A 13363-nucleotide genomic window follows, 5' to 3' on the forward strand; every position below is an offset into this window, starting at 1 on the left:
TATAGCTGACTGCTGGCTCCTTAAATAGTTTCTGCAATATTCAAGGATGGACAAAGTTTCCCTTTATAATCATTTTATTAAGTCCTTCCCAACTCCCTCCTGCTGGTGTCCTAAATTTAAATATCAAGGCTATCAAAAAATTTAAACTTTTTAATATTAGCATAATAACTATAATTAGAAGGTTGATTTTGCTATTATCATGCTTTATATTCCCATTACTGTAAGATCAAAGTACATTACCATACCCATAGCATTTGAATCACAACACGAAGACAACTAAACAACTTCACAGTCATACCTATATGATATATTAAATGAAATAAGAATAAAACTATAAATAATTCATGCAGTATCAAGCTTCAAGAGCACTGAAAGTAACTTGGCTGACCTAATGTGCATTAGGAAGGTATATTTTACTTTTAGACTAATTTCTTCAATGTCAGGTTCTTTTTTTTTTTGCAGGACTGCTTGTTCAACCTAATCATCAATGATGATGCCAAGACAGAGAGAAGATGTGGATATTTTGCTTTCACAGAGGTACTCTGCCTTCCTCATCAGAAGATAATGCTCTCCTACATCCATCATTCCTGACCATCTCTTTCCTGAAATTTTGTGGCAGGCCTTGGAAGCAGATAGAGGAAAACCCTGACTCAAAAGAAAAGAATGCAGCTACTTCTATAACTGTCACTGGACAGAAAATACCAAAGCTCATCTGCATTGCACAAGCAAAGGCAGCTTTGAGCTGCCCGGGCTCAGCTGCCACTGAAGAAGGTGCTGTGTCCCCCTCACCTCCCAGGGTCCCTCACATGCCCCAGGGTGTCTGAAATGTCACCATGGCCCTGCTTTCAGGCAGCTCAGCCAAGCCCTTCATTCCCCTGGCACGTTTGTCACCTCTGCAGTGCTTTCATTTGTGTCTTCTTTGTGCTCAGTACAGGACATTTCAGTGTGCTTTAGCCAATGACAGGATGTCTCTACCAAAATTCAGACTGCCAAAGACAGCAGGAGAGAGAAAAGAATGAAATCTCTCATTAAGTTTTGTCCTGCTACCAGTCACACTTCTTGACCAGGAATAATTTGTTTTCATACCAAAAAGTACTTCTGCAATTGCAAAAAACACACCTTTCAAGAAAAGAAAAAAAACAACCCCTAGCTGTTCTGGACACCGATGGAGACGTGCATCCCCAAGCCCAGTGATATGCCTGCATTATTCCATTTACTCAGAGAGAAAGAAACAACCAACTGACCAACCAACCCAAAAACCTAGAGGGATTTAAAAAAACCTAAAGGGAAAAATGGTCAACAGAAGGTGCTTTCTCATAATTTGTATTCTTATGTCAGGCTTTCCCCAGCAGATGGGCAGGCATTTTCTTTAGCCCTGATATAGAACTAGCTAAGCAACCCACTCAAATGATACAAGAAAGAGACTCCTTTTAGGACAGCACTTTTCAGCACTGATGCTGTAAAGCAGATTGGAGGAATGTCCACTCTGCACACAGGGTGGATACAACGATTCTGCCATGGCAGTGTCTCAGATACAAACACCCCCTCTCTCTTCTTCCACTGGCCCTCAAAGTTGGTATAAAGAAAATTTCTAGCAAATTGATGCAACAATCCAACTTAGTACTGTTGTTGAAAAAAAAAAAAAAAAGCTTATTTTTAATATATTGCCAGAATCTGGACAGTATCTTACATCACAACCAGTGGGAAAACTTGTAGGTCTTTCATGTTTCATATTTTAGATCTACAAATTTTAATTCTTGATTTATTTATTTTTTAAATCAGGGCTATACAAATAGACTTGGGTCTAAGTCATATAACCTGATGCATGAGTAGAATTTTTCAATGTATTATTAGTCAATATATTATACCTGGTATGAAAATATTTGTTATTAATAATGCAATATACAGTGTCTAAAGATGAATATTTATCTGCAAGAGGAACATGTGATTTTTAAGTTGATCTGGACATTTTAAAGTGAAACTTAAACCTAATAGGTGAAATTCTGAATACCACACAAATCCATAGCAGAATTCATACAGATCTCAGTGGCAGAACTGCTCTAAAATTATTGGCCTTTTACTGTGATTAACGCGGTCTATGCACTTAAATTAAATACTTGAGGAAGCAGTGCAGTAATTCTATTTCAGAAGTGCTCCACGTCAGCAACATAAATTGATGCCATTATGATCCAGGACTGCTAAATTAAGGCTATTTTTGCAGTCAATATTTATATTTGAAAATTTTGTTTATTACTGTATTTTGGAGATATTATTCATTCTCTTTAGGGCAAAGAGCATTTTGAAGTCAGCCTTGTGTATCAGTATTTTATCCACTAAAATACATCAAAACCCATTCATTTATTTAATTGGGGGGTTTGTTCTTTATGTATATCATTCCATCCTTAAAATAATGCCTTAAAAACATTCTTTATATTTGTTTGTGATTTCATAGCAATTTTTATGGTTTACCAGTAACCACCATTTTATCCACTATAAAGTTTCCTAACACACAGAGGTATAATCATAAACTTCAGCAATTATGAATAACAACAATTCTTTCCCTTTACATTATATTAAGTTTGGAATGACTTACAAATTTGTTGACAGCATAATTTTTGTCATACTTTAACTAAAATACCATATGCATGAAAACGTTGCCAGGATTATCTAAGAATTCATTCAAGAAAAACAAAATGAAGTTTAGCAGCTGGTACATGTTTGGTTTAAACAAAGTCCTTACTTTTTTTTTTTTTTTTTAAATACATGTATATTAAACACCCTACAGCAATTTTCACAAAAAAGTTCTTTAGGATACACAGATAAACATTTTATTCCCACTCCTGCAGTATTCTTACAATCTGATGTTTGCCTCAGGTGGGTTCCCAGAGTATCAGAAGCTTGAAAAGCCAGAAGGAATATGAAAAAAAATCTATTTAAATACCTAATCAAATGCTTTAGACTCCTTGGAGGTGCGAAAAGCTACAGTAAAAGCATGCAAGAGTGTAAATTGCCTCTTTCTTGATTAATTTAATCAACATCATTATTTAAAGTTTGTTCTTCTAATACTTCGTCATCTTGCCAGAGCACATTGCAAATTACATGGCTAATCCATACAGACTATATCCATGTCATCCCTCTTTTATTAATAACATTTCATTCCATTATCTTCTGTCTGCCTCTTGCACAATGCTCTTAATTCCTCCTTGGTTTTAAAGCACTCAGGTTGACAACACTTAGAGCACGTTCTAATCTGCCTCTTTGTGGTCTATCAAGCCAATGATCTGAAAACTGAAAAGTCTGTAATTAGCCACTGATATGTCCAAAGGAACTGTTATGGTCTATCATGTCACAGGCAGTGACCCAATGGACTGTAACAGTTTTGGTCTGCTGGATCAGGAATCAATGTTTTAGTAACTCCCCAACTCCGTATTTATCCAGTCTGCTGAAAGCAACACTGAAAAAAATTAAAGTCACACTTTCTTCCAATATCCTCTAAGAGCAAAAAAGTTTCTATGAGTTAGTAATGACATAATTCCTACTTTAAAGATGTTAACCAGTCCTTTCCCCCACTCCTTCTAGAGAAAAGGTATGTCTGAAAATTCATCAAACTAATATATTCATAATTGCAGTTATTTACTATGAGCTTTTACGTTAGAGTAAGGAACTCCAAGTTACAAGTCATGCCACATAACCAGATGTAGGCTGGATGTATTAAACAAAACCAAGAGGAGATACTGTAGATGAGATGTAAATGTCAGAATAGGTGCACTGATTTTTTCTTTGGAACATGATGAGCATTTAACAGCTCTCCCTGTGTTCAAGAAGAAACTGGCAGCAAAAGTACTGAGCACCTTGAGCTTGGAGCGTGTCGGGAAGCCAGGTATGGAAATCTAGGCTTTAGTCTACCTCTACCTTCTCTCCCAATTTTTTCTTCATGATTTCCAGCATGGATGTCAAAACAGATTTCACAGTGATAGCCAAGCCTTTCCTTGTCTGTGGGGATTCCTAAAATATCCCTCGATACTGCAATGAGTGAGAATGGAGGTTACAGGGAAGAGAAGTAGAAGCAGGATATGAATGAAACCAAAAAGTTTAATTGGTGTTTACCATAATTCTGGGCAGTACCACTAAGCTTTTTCACTACTGTATCCCCTCAGTTTTGAACTAGTGGAGGAGTTTTAAGACTCCCTGGATATTACATGATTAGTGAAACTACACACAGGTGAATCAAGCCTTCAAAGTACCAGTAAACAGGTTAATTCCACCCAGTAGAGGAATGTATTAAAATATCAAAGCAGCTCTCTAGAACTGGTAGAAGATTATGTTTTTATGAAATGTAATTGTTTGCAATGTTTTCCTACGTTAATGTGATTTCACTCTATTTGTACAGCAAAAATGTTGTACCTGCAATATTTTGGAATGAACCATGCTTCAATTATTGGAAGGTACTCTATACAACTTATTTTCATTTCAGGAAATTCCTGACAAAATGTACTACATTAAAGTCCCTGCTCATGGAATTTCAAACACTTTGATTTTTATTTTTTTTCCCCCTATAACATTTCCTTTATTCATATTCACCCACTTTTACTTTCCAACTCTTCACTAAAAGGTACTGCTATGGTTATACTATGAGTCATATACTCCAGTCATCCCCAAAATTGTGAATGAACTGGGATGAAAATGGATTATGAAATATTAACATAATGCCAGTGATCCTCTAGTTTGCCAGAGATCATACAGGCATAAAGTTCTAACAGGTAGATGGCCAAATCCACTACCTCTCTGTAACAGCCAAGCCAATAATTTGATTTTTATTTGCAATAATAGGGAATAAAGACGCTTTAGCTACCATACAGGATTGTCCAGGAGAAAAAAACAAACTAGACCAATAAAGCATCACCACTTCAAAGCTAGGCATTTGCAGAAGAAGTGTTAAATATATTCTCAACTACTGCTGCTACAAAAGCTAAACACAACCTCTGTACCTGGTCAAGGTGTTAACTGAGCCTTTTCATTGTCAAAGTTGGAGTAGCCTAGAATATGGGCTGTACAGTTCTTCCCTCGGGATCATCCCCCAAACCTTTCCATTTCTCAAGATTCCACTGGGATAGCAAAATACACAAATGTTTGAAGGTTCTGACTGGGAGTCAAAAAGTTACCATTATATTCTAACTTTTTTCCTCTTACAATCTGATTCCTTTAGAAACTAAAACTGTGTAGAGAAGCTCTGTCTCCTTAATCTTAGAAAGTACTATCATGAAATGAATGAAGTACTAGATTTTAAAAAATTTATGCTCTATAAAATTATTTAATGGAAAATTAAATTCTGGCAAGATACTATTATATTTTATATGCAATCAAAACCTTAATTTTTAGTATATATCTCTAGTAATCTTCAATAAGAGAAAATAATTTGAATAAAACTATAGTGGTTTTCATTGTTTAATCATAAAATAGAAGATATTATAGTCCACAATATAATAAAAACCCCTCTCCAGCTACAGAAGCTCACATTTTATATTTTGTGTTTTTTTACTGCTCATTCTAAATTTTCATTCTTTAATAAACATGTTTACAATTAAATCAAATCTGTACCTATGCTATTTTAGGATAACCTAAGCACAAATATCAAGTATTACTCTCAAGTATTTGCCCAAAGAGAACTGAAAAATATATTGAACTATCTCTGTAGACACTACTGCTTTGAAAAAACTGAATGCTCCACATAGACATGCTAAAAATGTAAACTATTAGAACATCAGGATTTTATCAGGAGTAAGATTTCAGATCTGGAAGATACATAATTTCCACATGACAAAACCTTCTCTCTCCAATTTCATAAAACCCTAGGTATAACCACAGAACATGTAACACAAACTGATAGTGGGAGGAAAAAAAAAAAAAAACCAACAAAATTATTTTTTACTACAAAGTGTTATTTGCAAAATACTTTGGAATATGCCTTATTTTATTAAAAAAATTTAAAAAAGGTAAAAAAAAGTCGGCTTCCAGTGATAAGGGATTTAATCCAGACAACAAAGAGATCATTGGGAATCTTTGGAGTGAGGTTTAAATTTGGGCCTGTGTATAGGAAGGGAACGGTGCTCAGAGCAGCATCCCTGTGTCCGTGTGTGTGTGTGCACGTGATGGATGGGGAACGTGTGTGTATCTATGGAGACACCGCCATCCATGTATAAACACAGCTCGGCCCTGCACAGGGACAGCAAGCAGCACAAGGGGCATGACTCTGCCTTTCAGACAGGGCTGCCTTCCTCCTGTCAGGGCTCTGCTCATTGCACTCCCAGACACACTTGCATAAATATTGCTGACAACGTTAATATGCGCGAAAGGAACAGTTCTCTTACTCCGATCAAAGATGCAATAATCAAATCATAAAACACAAAACCAATAGCCAATCAGTGTGAATAAGTCTGCCCATAGGCTTAATTCAAGCAAGCCATTCACTGAGCTATGTGATGGATCTGTCAAATCCAGTACAGCATTACAGACATACCAGCAACACCAAGTGAACATGCAATGACAAAATGACAATACGCCCCACTGCCATGCTCCGACTCCTTCTACCTCAGGAACACAAAACTGGATGACCTTGCTAGTTTCTCTTACTTCAGACTTAGATAGAACTCTAACAACTATTTTTATTTATTTATTTTTTAAAATATTGCATGAAAGATGAATAAAAGCTGTGCAAACATTTTATTGACATGTGATTTAGTGTCTTTTGTACATATTTACAATTATCTTTTCCAAATATGCTCAGTTTAGAGAGTTTGCCAGGCAAGTTCCAGAATGATGAAGAATATATATAGACCAGTAGGTCCCCTTTTAGGACTTCTACTGATTGGAAAACTTATCAGAAATATTTTAAATCTTGGCAAGTTAAACATAGCTTTTTTTGATCCACTTCTGCAAAGACCTTCCAATCTGTAAGTGCGATCTAGTATATGATAGATCACACTACGTAAAAATTGAATTCTGAATTTTTTTGAAGTTGTATCCAGTGATTGCATTGCTTCATAAATAAAACAAAATGTACCTGTTTCTTTGTTGTTCTTGTTTTATGATCCTAAGAAATGACTGGAGAGATCTGCCAGGCCTACCTCTTGTGAAATTGGGTTTAGGAGTACGTGATCTGTCCTGACAAATACTTAGGGGTTTACATTGATTGGTTTAATGGTATTTCCTTGCCACCTGATTCTCCCCTGTATTTCTGTTCCTCGCCTATTTCCAGCAATATTTCCAACTGTGACAAACAAGGATACCATTGCATTTCTTCACAATAGAGCCCTCTCACAGTAATCATTATCAATCGACTTGGTCTATTGATTCTGGAGTCCCAAATCTTTCTGTTAACCTTTTTGTTTTAATTTACCAAAAGATGTCTCCAATCTAAAGATTTCCTCTTTCCATCTCCTGACTTAAGAAGCATTTCAAATATGGAACATTGCCATTCATAACGGATATGAGTGGTGACCAAAAAATCACGCTTTTCTTATTTTTTAAGTTAGTATGAAGTATTATTTCCATGATATATCACTGCTTCAATAGTAAATACTCAGCGGTCCTCACTTACTGGGCATCATTTTTTACACAAACAATAAATATAGTTCATGTGTAATTAAATTAAATAGGGCACAAAGTCTCCCACATGCAAAGAAATGTTTGAGCAGATTGTTATTTGTTTTGTTCTCTATGCTAGTTTTGGGATTCTCTCGTAAAGAAATTCAGTTATGAGATTTGTAATTAAGACAAGAAACCTTATTCATTTGGGGGAAGCAGATCGAAGATGAGGGTTAACCACATTTAAAAAGAGAAGCTAAATTAAAAAAAAATCCAAAAGATATGAAATGCATTTAAGATATCTAAAATTATGCAAGCAAAGACAGGTTATTGTGATTCTAATTATACACAAAGTGTATCTGAAAATTAGACAATTTTTTTAAAAAAATAATTAAGGATTGTAACAACTGCATTACTACTGATGCCATCTCCAGCTTCCATTACAGCATTTAAGAGCACTATCTTCCTAAACAAATCCTTTACCTTTTTGGCAGCATAACTCTTTGTGATGTTGACTCTCTGCCCATAGCAGAACATGTGCCCAAGTGATATTTTATCTTACAGCCTTTGATCTAGCTTATGAGAAGGTACATCAATTCATAAGTAAAGCATTTAAAAGCTTGATACTGTTCAGTTTCTCTATGTAATGCATAGGTTTAATTAATAGAAATAAACAGCCTATAGAATGATCCAGGGACACCTGAGAGATAGCTGGCAAAACCTGGCTGGCCACAGGAGTTTATTTATAATTTTGTCCTTTTGGTTTAGTAGGCTTTTAGAAGCAGGAGTTGTTTTGCGTTACAAGCTCACAGAAAAACCCTAGAGCTGCGACATGCTGACAAACCTTTGTGGAAATGAAATGAAACTACTGAGTAGCACTTCACCTGTGCAGGTTCTCCTAAGTAGAAATAGTACATTTTGCCAACAAAGTGCACACAGCACAGATCTAGTTGATATTACTGACCCAAAATCAATAAAAAGTAGCTTGCTTACCTGTCTGACACAGCATGCCTCAGCCATACATGCAAATTACTTTATTCACATAACTTTAAAAAATATATCTTCATTACCCAGAATAAGCACTTGAAAGGCAAATATGCATGCATAGCATTGTAACATTCATACCATGGGACTTGGTTCTAAAAATACAGAATCCATGAACAGCTCTTCAATCTAAGAAATTGTGCACTAGAATTTCTTAATCTCTTGATTTCTTTAAGAAACAGAAGCATTTATAACACTGTCTAATTTAGCATTTCAAGAAATTTTTCAATATGTATTTAAGACTTAAGAAATCATTTCCATGATTCCAAGGGAAAATTTTCTTGTATCAGGTATTGAGAAGCGTGACCTTACTTCTCACTGCCATCATGCAGCAAATTATATGTGTGTCTCTGTCACCATGTACACCCTCCCTTTACAAGGGAAAACTCCTCAAGGACTTGAAGAACATTAAAGACAGAATAGATTTTAAGGGTACAGTTTATGAAGGAAACGTAGGATAATCCTCCTTCTCATTACAAAATCATGCCCACACACTGCAAAGACTTAATTTTATGCAATTTGATAAAATCCTGTTCCTACTGAAGTCAACAGCAATTTAGACATTGACTTCCAAGGGGTTCCAATGGTCATCTTGCAGGAAGACACATTAATATATGTGACATCGCTCTTAGTTGATAAAAGTTAAGTCTTTGGATGTGTGCTGAATTTAATAATCTTCCGTTCCTGATATTGTTTCCAACAAATGTGGTTTACATTTTGAGGATAAAAATACAGAGCAAAAGAAAAATAACTTTTTTTTTTTCAAGTACTGAAAAAAATCAAATGCCTGGGAAGAAAGCAAATGGAAAAAAATACTGGTTTGCATTGGATATTTCAGGCTTAGACACAGTTCCTTCTCAATTTCCACTGACTAAAACAATGTCAATGAGAATTGAGGGCACTCAATACGTTCAAGGTTCTAAATCAGCTGAAATAATACTCCTAAGACAAATAATGATCCTTAGTAGCAGACCATCATGAATCTGTACATTTATTTATCTACATTGTACAAGGGTCACAGACGTTAACTGAATGATCTACAGCTTGGGAATGTGCACATCTCATGCCTGATTCTCAATTAAGGCCTAAAGTCTCTCAATTTATGGCTATTCATGGATTATCATAAAACAGCCTGCTTTAGAGATCACAATTATCTGCAGAGCAACAAGACAGTTATGAGACTTCAACAAGGCAAATTTATAGAATCATCTTCAACTTCCACTGGTCAAATATTTCTGAGCAGGAAAAGAGGTCTTACCTGTCACTGTAGGCAGCTGCAGTGGCAGTGGCAGGCTGGGCATACCGGTAGGCAGCATAACCACCCTGAAACACAAACTCACGCTCTAACTGCATTGCTGTGGCACTTTAAATCACATTTTGCAACATTTGACAACTGAAAGAGTACAGTCATGCTGCAGTTCAGTTAAATGCATAGGAAATACTGCAGTGGAATGTTAAGGAAATATTTCGGTGAATTGTTAAGCAAAATCTAGCACCACAAACATTCTAAGATTTGTCCCAGAGATCAGGAGAAAGCAGTGAACTATATTGATCAGTGTAAGCTTTTTTTACAAGACAATACTGTATTCTTCTCCAAGTTTTCAAGCAGCAATTGTTCTTATGAACAAAGTGTATGCATATTCACAAAGCAATGCTGAACTTAAAAGACAAACTCAGCTAATAATCAATTCTTTTTTTTGTACAAAATATGATTTATCATCCCTGGTTGATTAAACCTATGAATTTGTGCACTCAATTAACACTTAATGTTACATAGGTTTCCACTTTATACATAAAATTATAATGAAGAAGCAAAATTCTCTTCTTCCATGAATTAACATTCAGTTGTATGTAACAGTAATTCCAGCTGTTCAATTAAGCAAACAGGACAAACAAACACACATTGGAAAGGAATTGAGTGCAGTGATGCATTGATTATCAAACTGTGAAAACAGCAGAGCTTCCTGTTCAATGGACCACGGTGTTATATCAACCATTTCCAAATGATTTCAGCATGCCAATTAACAACCCCAGCCCAGGCCCGCTGATAACACAAACACGATTTACGTCCCAATTAGAATTCTCCCCCCCCAGCACCCTCTGGGACAGAGGGCTGCTGTGGTGCCTTCCCCACCTACCCCCTCCCTAACAAAGAGCTGAATAAGATGGTATCAGCTCACTCAGCTTTGAATAAAATTCACTCTTTTGCTGAAGTGTTCGCTTTAATGGATTGATTTTTTTTTTTTTTTTTTTGGAAGGCTGCATTCACCCAAGATATTGTGCTGAAGCAGGAAGAATAGGCCACAATGTGTCAGCCTTTACTGTAACAGTAGAACATTTTTACTGCAGTAACTTTTGTGGGTTTTCTATTTTGATTTTGCAAATAGAAATTCGCTCTTTTCAGAAAAGCAATCTGAACTACTTTCACAAGCTATTTCCCCTTCTACCACTTTGCTTGGCAGAATGGCTTTCATCCCTACCACATGTAAACCTTTGTGGGTTTGAAGATTTGAAGCAGGTTGGGTTTGGAAATCAATCGTTCAGCTGACAATTGCCACATCACCCTAAGAATAAACACAAGTTTTACATACACTGACAGCTCATTAGAAACTCCAGGCTTTGAATTGTCAGCTTATTTGAAGAACATTCTTTCTGATTTTTTTTCAAGTGCTCACACAGAGAACAGGACATGTCCCTTCCTGCTCCTGGCCAGCTCCCTGCCAGCAGCAATTGTGTCACACAAGCCCTGGGATCAGGCAGGAATAAGCATCTCCTAATGCCCCTCGTGCCCTCTCCTCTGCTCCTCTGCGCACACAGAGGCAGTGAGACAAAGCACCTTCTCATTTCAGACCCTTTGGTTTTTATAAACCAGCAGAAAGCTATCACTGTCAGAAATGCAGAACAGGCACACATTGCTGCAGATATGTACATTCAGGCCTTCAGATACCAAATAATGTCACCAGGTACAAACTAAGCCAATAGCCAGCGAGGCTGAGAGGAGATAAATTCAAACTGCACACTCGGGCTGGCCTGTGTCAATGGAAGAGAGGGGAGAGATGATACTAATTTATCTGTTCTCCCCTCCTGGTTTTTGAGGGCTAAATAGGACACCTTTATTTCCCTTTTTTTTCTTTTTTTCCCCCTGATACTGAACTTGTTTTCGTGATCCAGTCCTGGCAATGTGTGGCAGATCTGCAGTTTGACACGGCTCTGTTCACCAGGGTGTCCAACTCCTTTGCTTGTCCTGATGTTCACTCCTAAAACCCCTGACTTAAAAGTGAGAGCCACTCCAAGTCAATCCAGCTCTGCATGTAACAGCTCCCACCATGGTATGGGATGGAGAACAGGCCACCACAAGCAGTTCTGAATGGGAGAAAAAGGAGACAGGCTGTTCCCACAGCAGCAGATCTGAAATCTGGTGGGCTCTGTGAGGACTGGTTTTCTATCCTTTATTTTACTGTCACCAAAAATTGGTCAGTGTGTGAGGAGAGACCCTTTCTTGCTCCCTAAACATAAGAGCTACATTCCTTTTATGCTTACATTTTGATTTGCTTTCAAAGAATTTCTGCTGAACAGGGAAGCTTGACTCTGAGCTTTATTAAGATGTTTTGGATTCAGCAATCAGTCTGACATTTATGAGAGCCCTGGCAAGAATGAGTATAAAGCAATACAAATAAAAACAGATTGATGGCATTGAATTTACCTGAAATTGCTGGAGAACTAAAAAAGCAGGATGTGTTTGGTTATCAGGGAAAACCTAATTCCCTACCATCCCATGTCATGAATTCATCATTTTAAAATAAACTATCATAAATTACATGTTAATATATGCTTAAGCAAATTATTTTTATGGGGTTTGTATTCTGCAGTTTTGGTGTTGTACTAAGTTTTCTCATTGTTTTACTTCAATTACTTCAGGTGATTTTTGATTTTCTTCTGCCGGAAGAAAATACTTGGAGGTACACTTTACATTGGGAATTGAGGTGGGGATCTGCTTCAAACCCCTGAACTGAACTTCTGTGACAACAGCTACTTGACAATTTTTGTCTGATTTTGAATTTGGCTAGTATTTTAGATTAAGAATACACCAGTAATCTTCACTACATATACATCTCTTGAGTAACATTATATGTTTATCCTCATGCTTTAGACTATATTGCAAAATAAAATACTTAGAACAAAATTATGTAATAATTACATAAAAATAACAATATTCAGTTCCTATATATTAGAAATGTTTTAGGAATTCTTTTTTTCCCTTATATTTATATTCAGGCAGAAAGTACCTGACTTTGATGCTTTGCATATTTTTTTGAAAATAATAAATTCAGATACTATAAGGAAAAAATGCTACTGCCTTATCTGTGCTCCCATATTTGCTACTTCCAGAACAATGATCAGACAGTGTTACAGCAGCTTTAGTTTTAAAAACTAACAATAGTATCACTCTGAGACTTTGCAACTGAATCTGGAAAATAAAATGCAACTGGTGGGCTGTTTTTGCCATTTGTACACGCAGAATCCATTTTCTCACATAATTATTCGAGTATCAGTATGATTTTACATGAGTCTACATTCGGCATGGTGATGTTTTTCCATCAGTGGGTGTCATACCTGTGGTAACTTATTGCCATACACAGGCTCCTGCAACACTGCTCTATAAAGAAACAGAAATGGAATGATTTGAATGAGGAAGGAAGGATGGAAAGAAAGATGTAAGGAAGGAATTTAGGCA

The 13363-nt window shown here is 36.4% G+C and overlaps 1 protein-coding gene across 15 annotated transcripts in view; it reads right to left on the reverse strand.

Annotated features, from left to right (window-relative positions):
- The window catches only part of RBFOX1 (RNA binding fox-1 homolog 1), a gene marked incomplete at its 5' end in the record, with an annotated part of 1111952 nt that overhangs the window by 18028 nt on the left and 1080561 nt on the right, over positions 1 to 13363 (reverse strand). For all 15 annotated transcript variants that reach the window (XM_082292358.1, XM_082292365.1, XM_082292372.1 and 12 more), the window contains one exon: positions 9887 to 9951. In XM_082292358.1, the coding sequence (XP_082148484.1) occupies positions 9887 to 9951 (65 nt within the window). The remainder of the gene's footprint in view (positions 1 to 9886; positions 9952 to 13363) is intronic.

Source organism: Coloeus monedula (genome assembly GCF_965178545.1).
Source record: "Coloeus monedula genome assembly, chromosome: 16".
In the NCBI taxonomy this organism is placed as follows: Eukaryota; Metazoa; Chordata; class Aves; order Passeriformes; family Corvidae; genus Coloeus; species Coloeus monedula.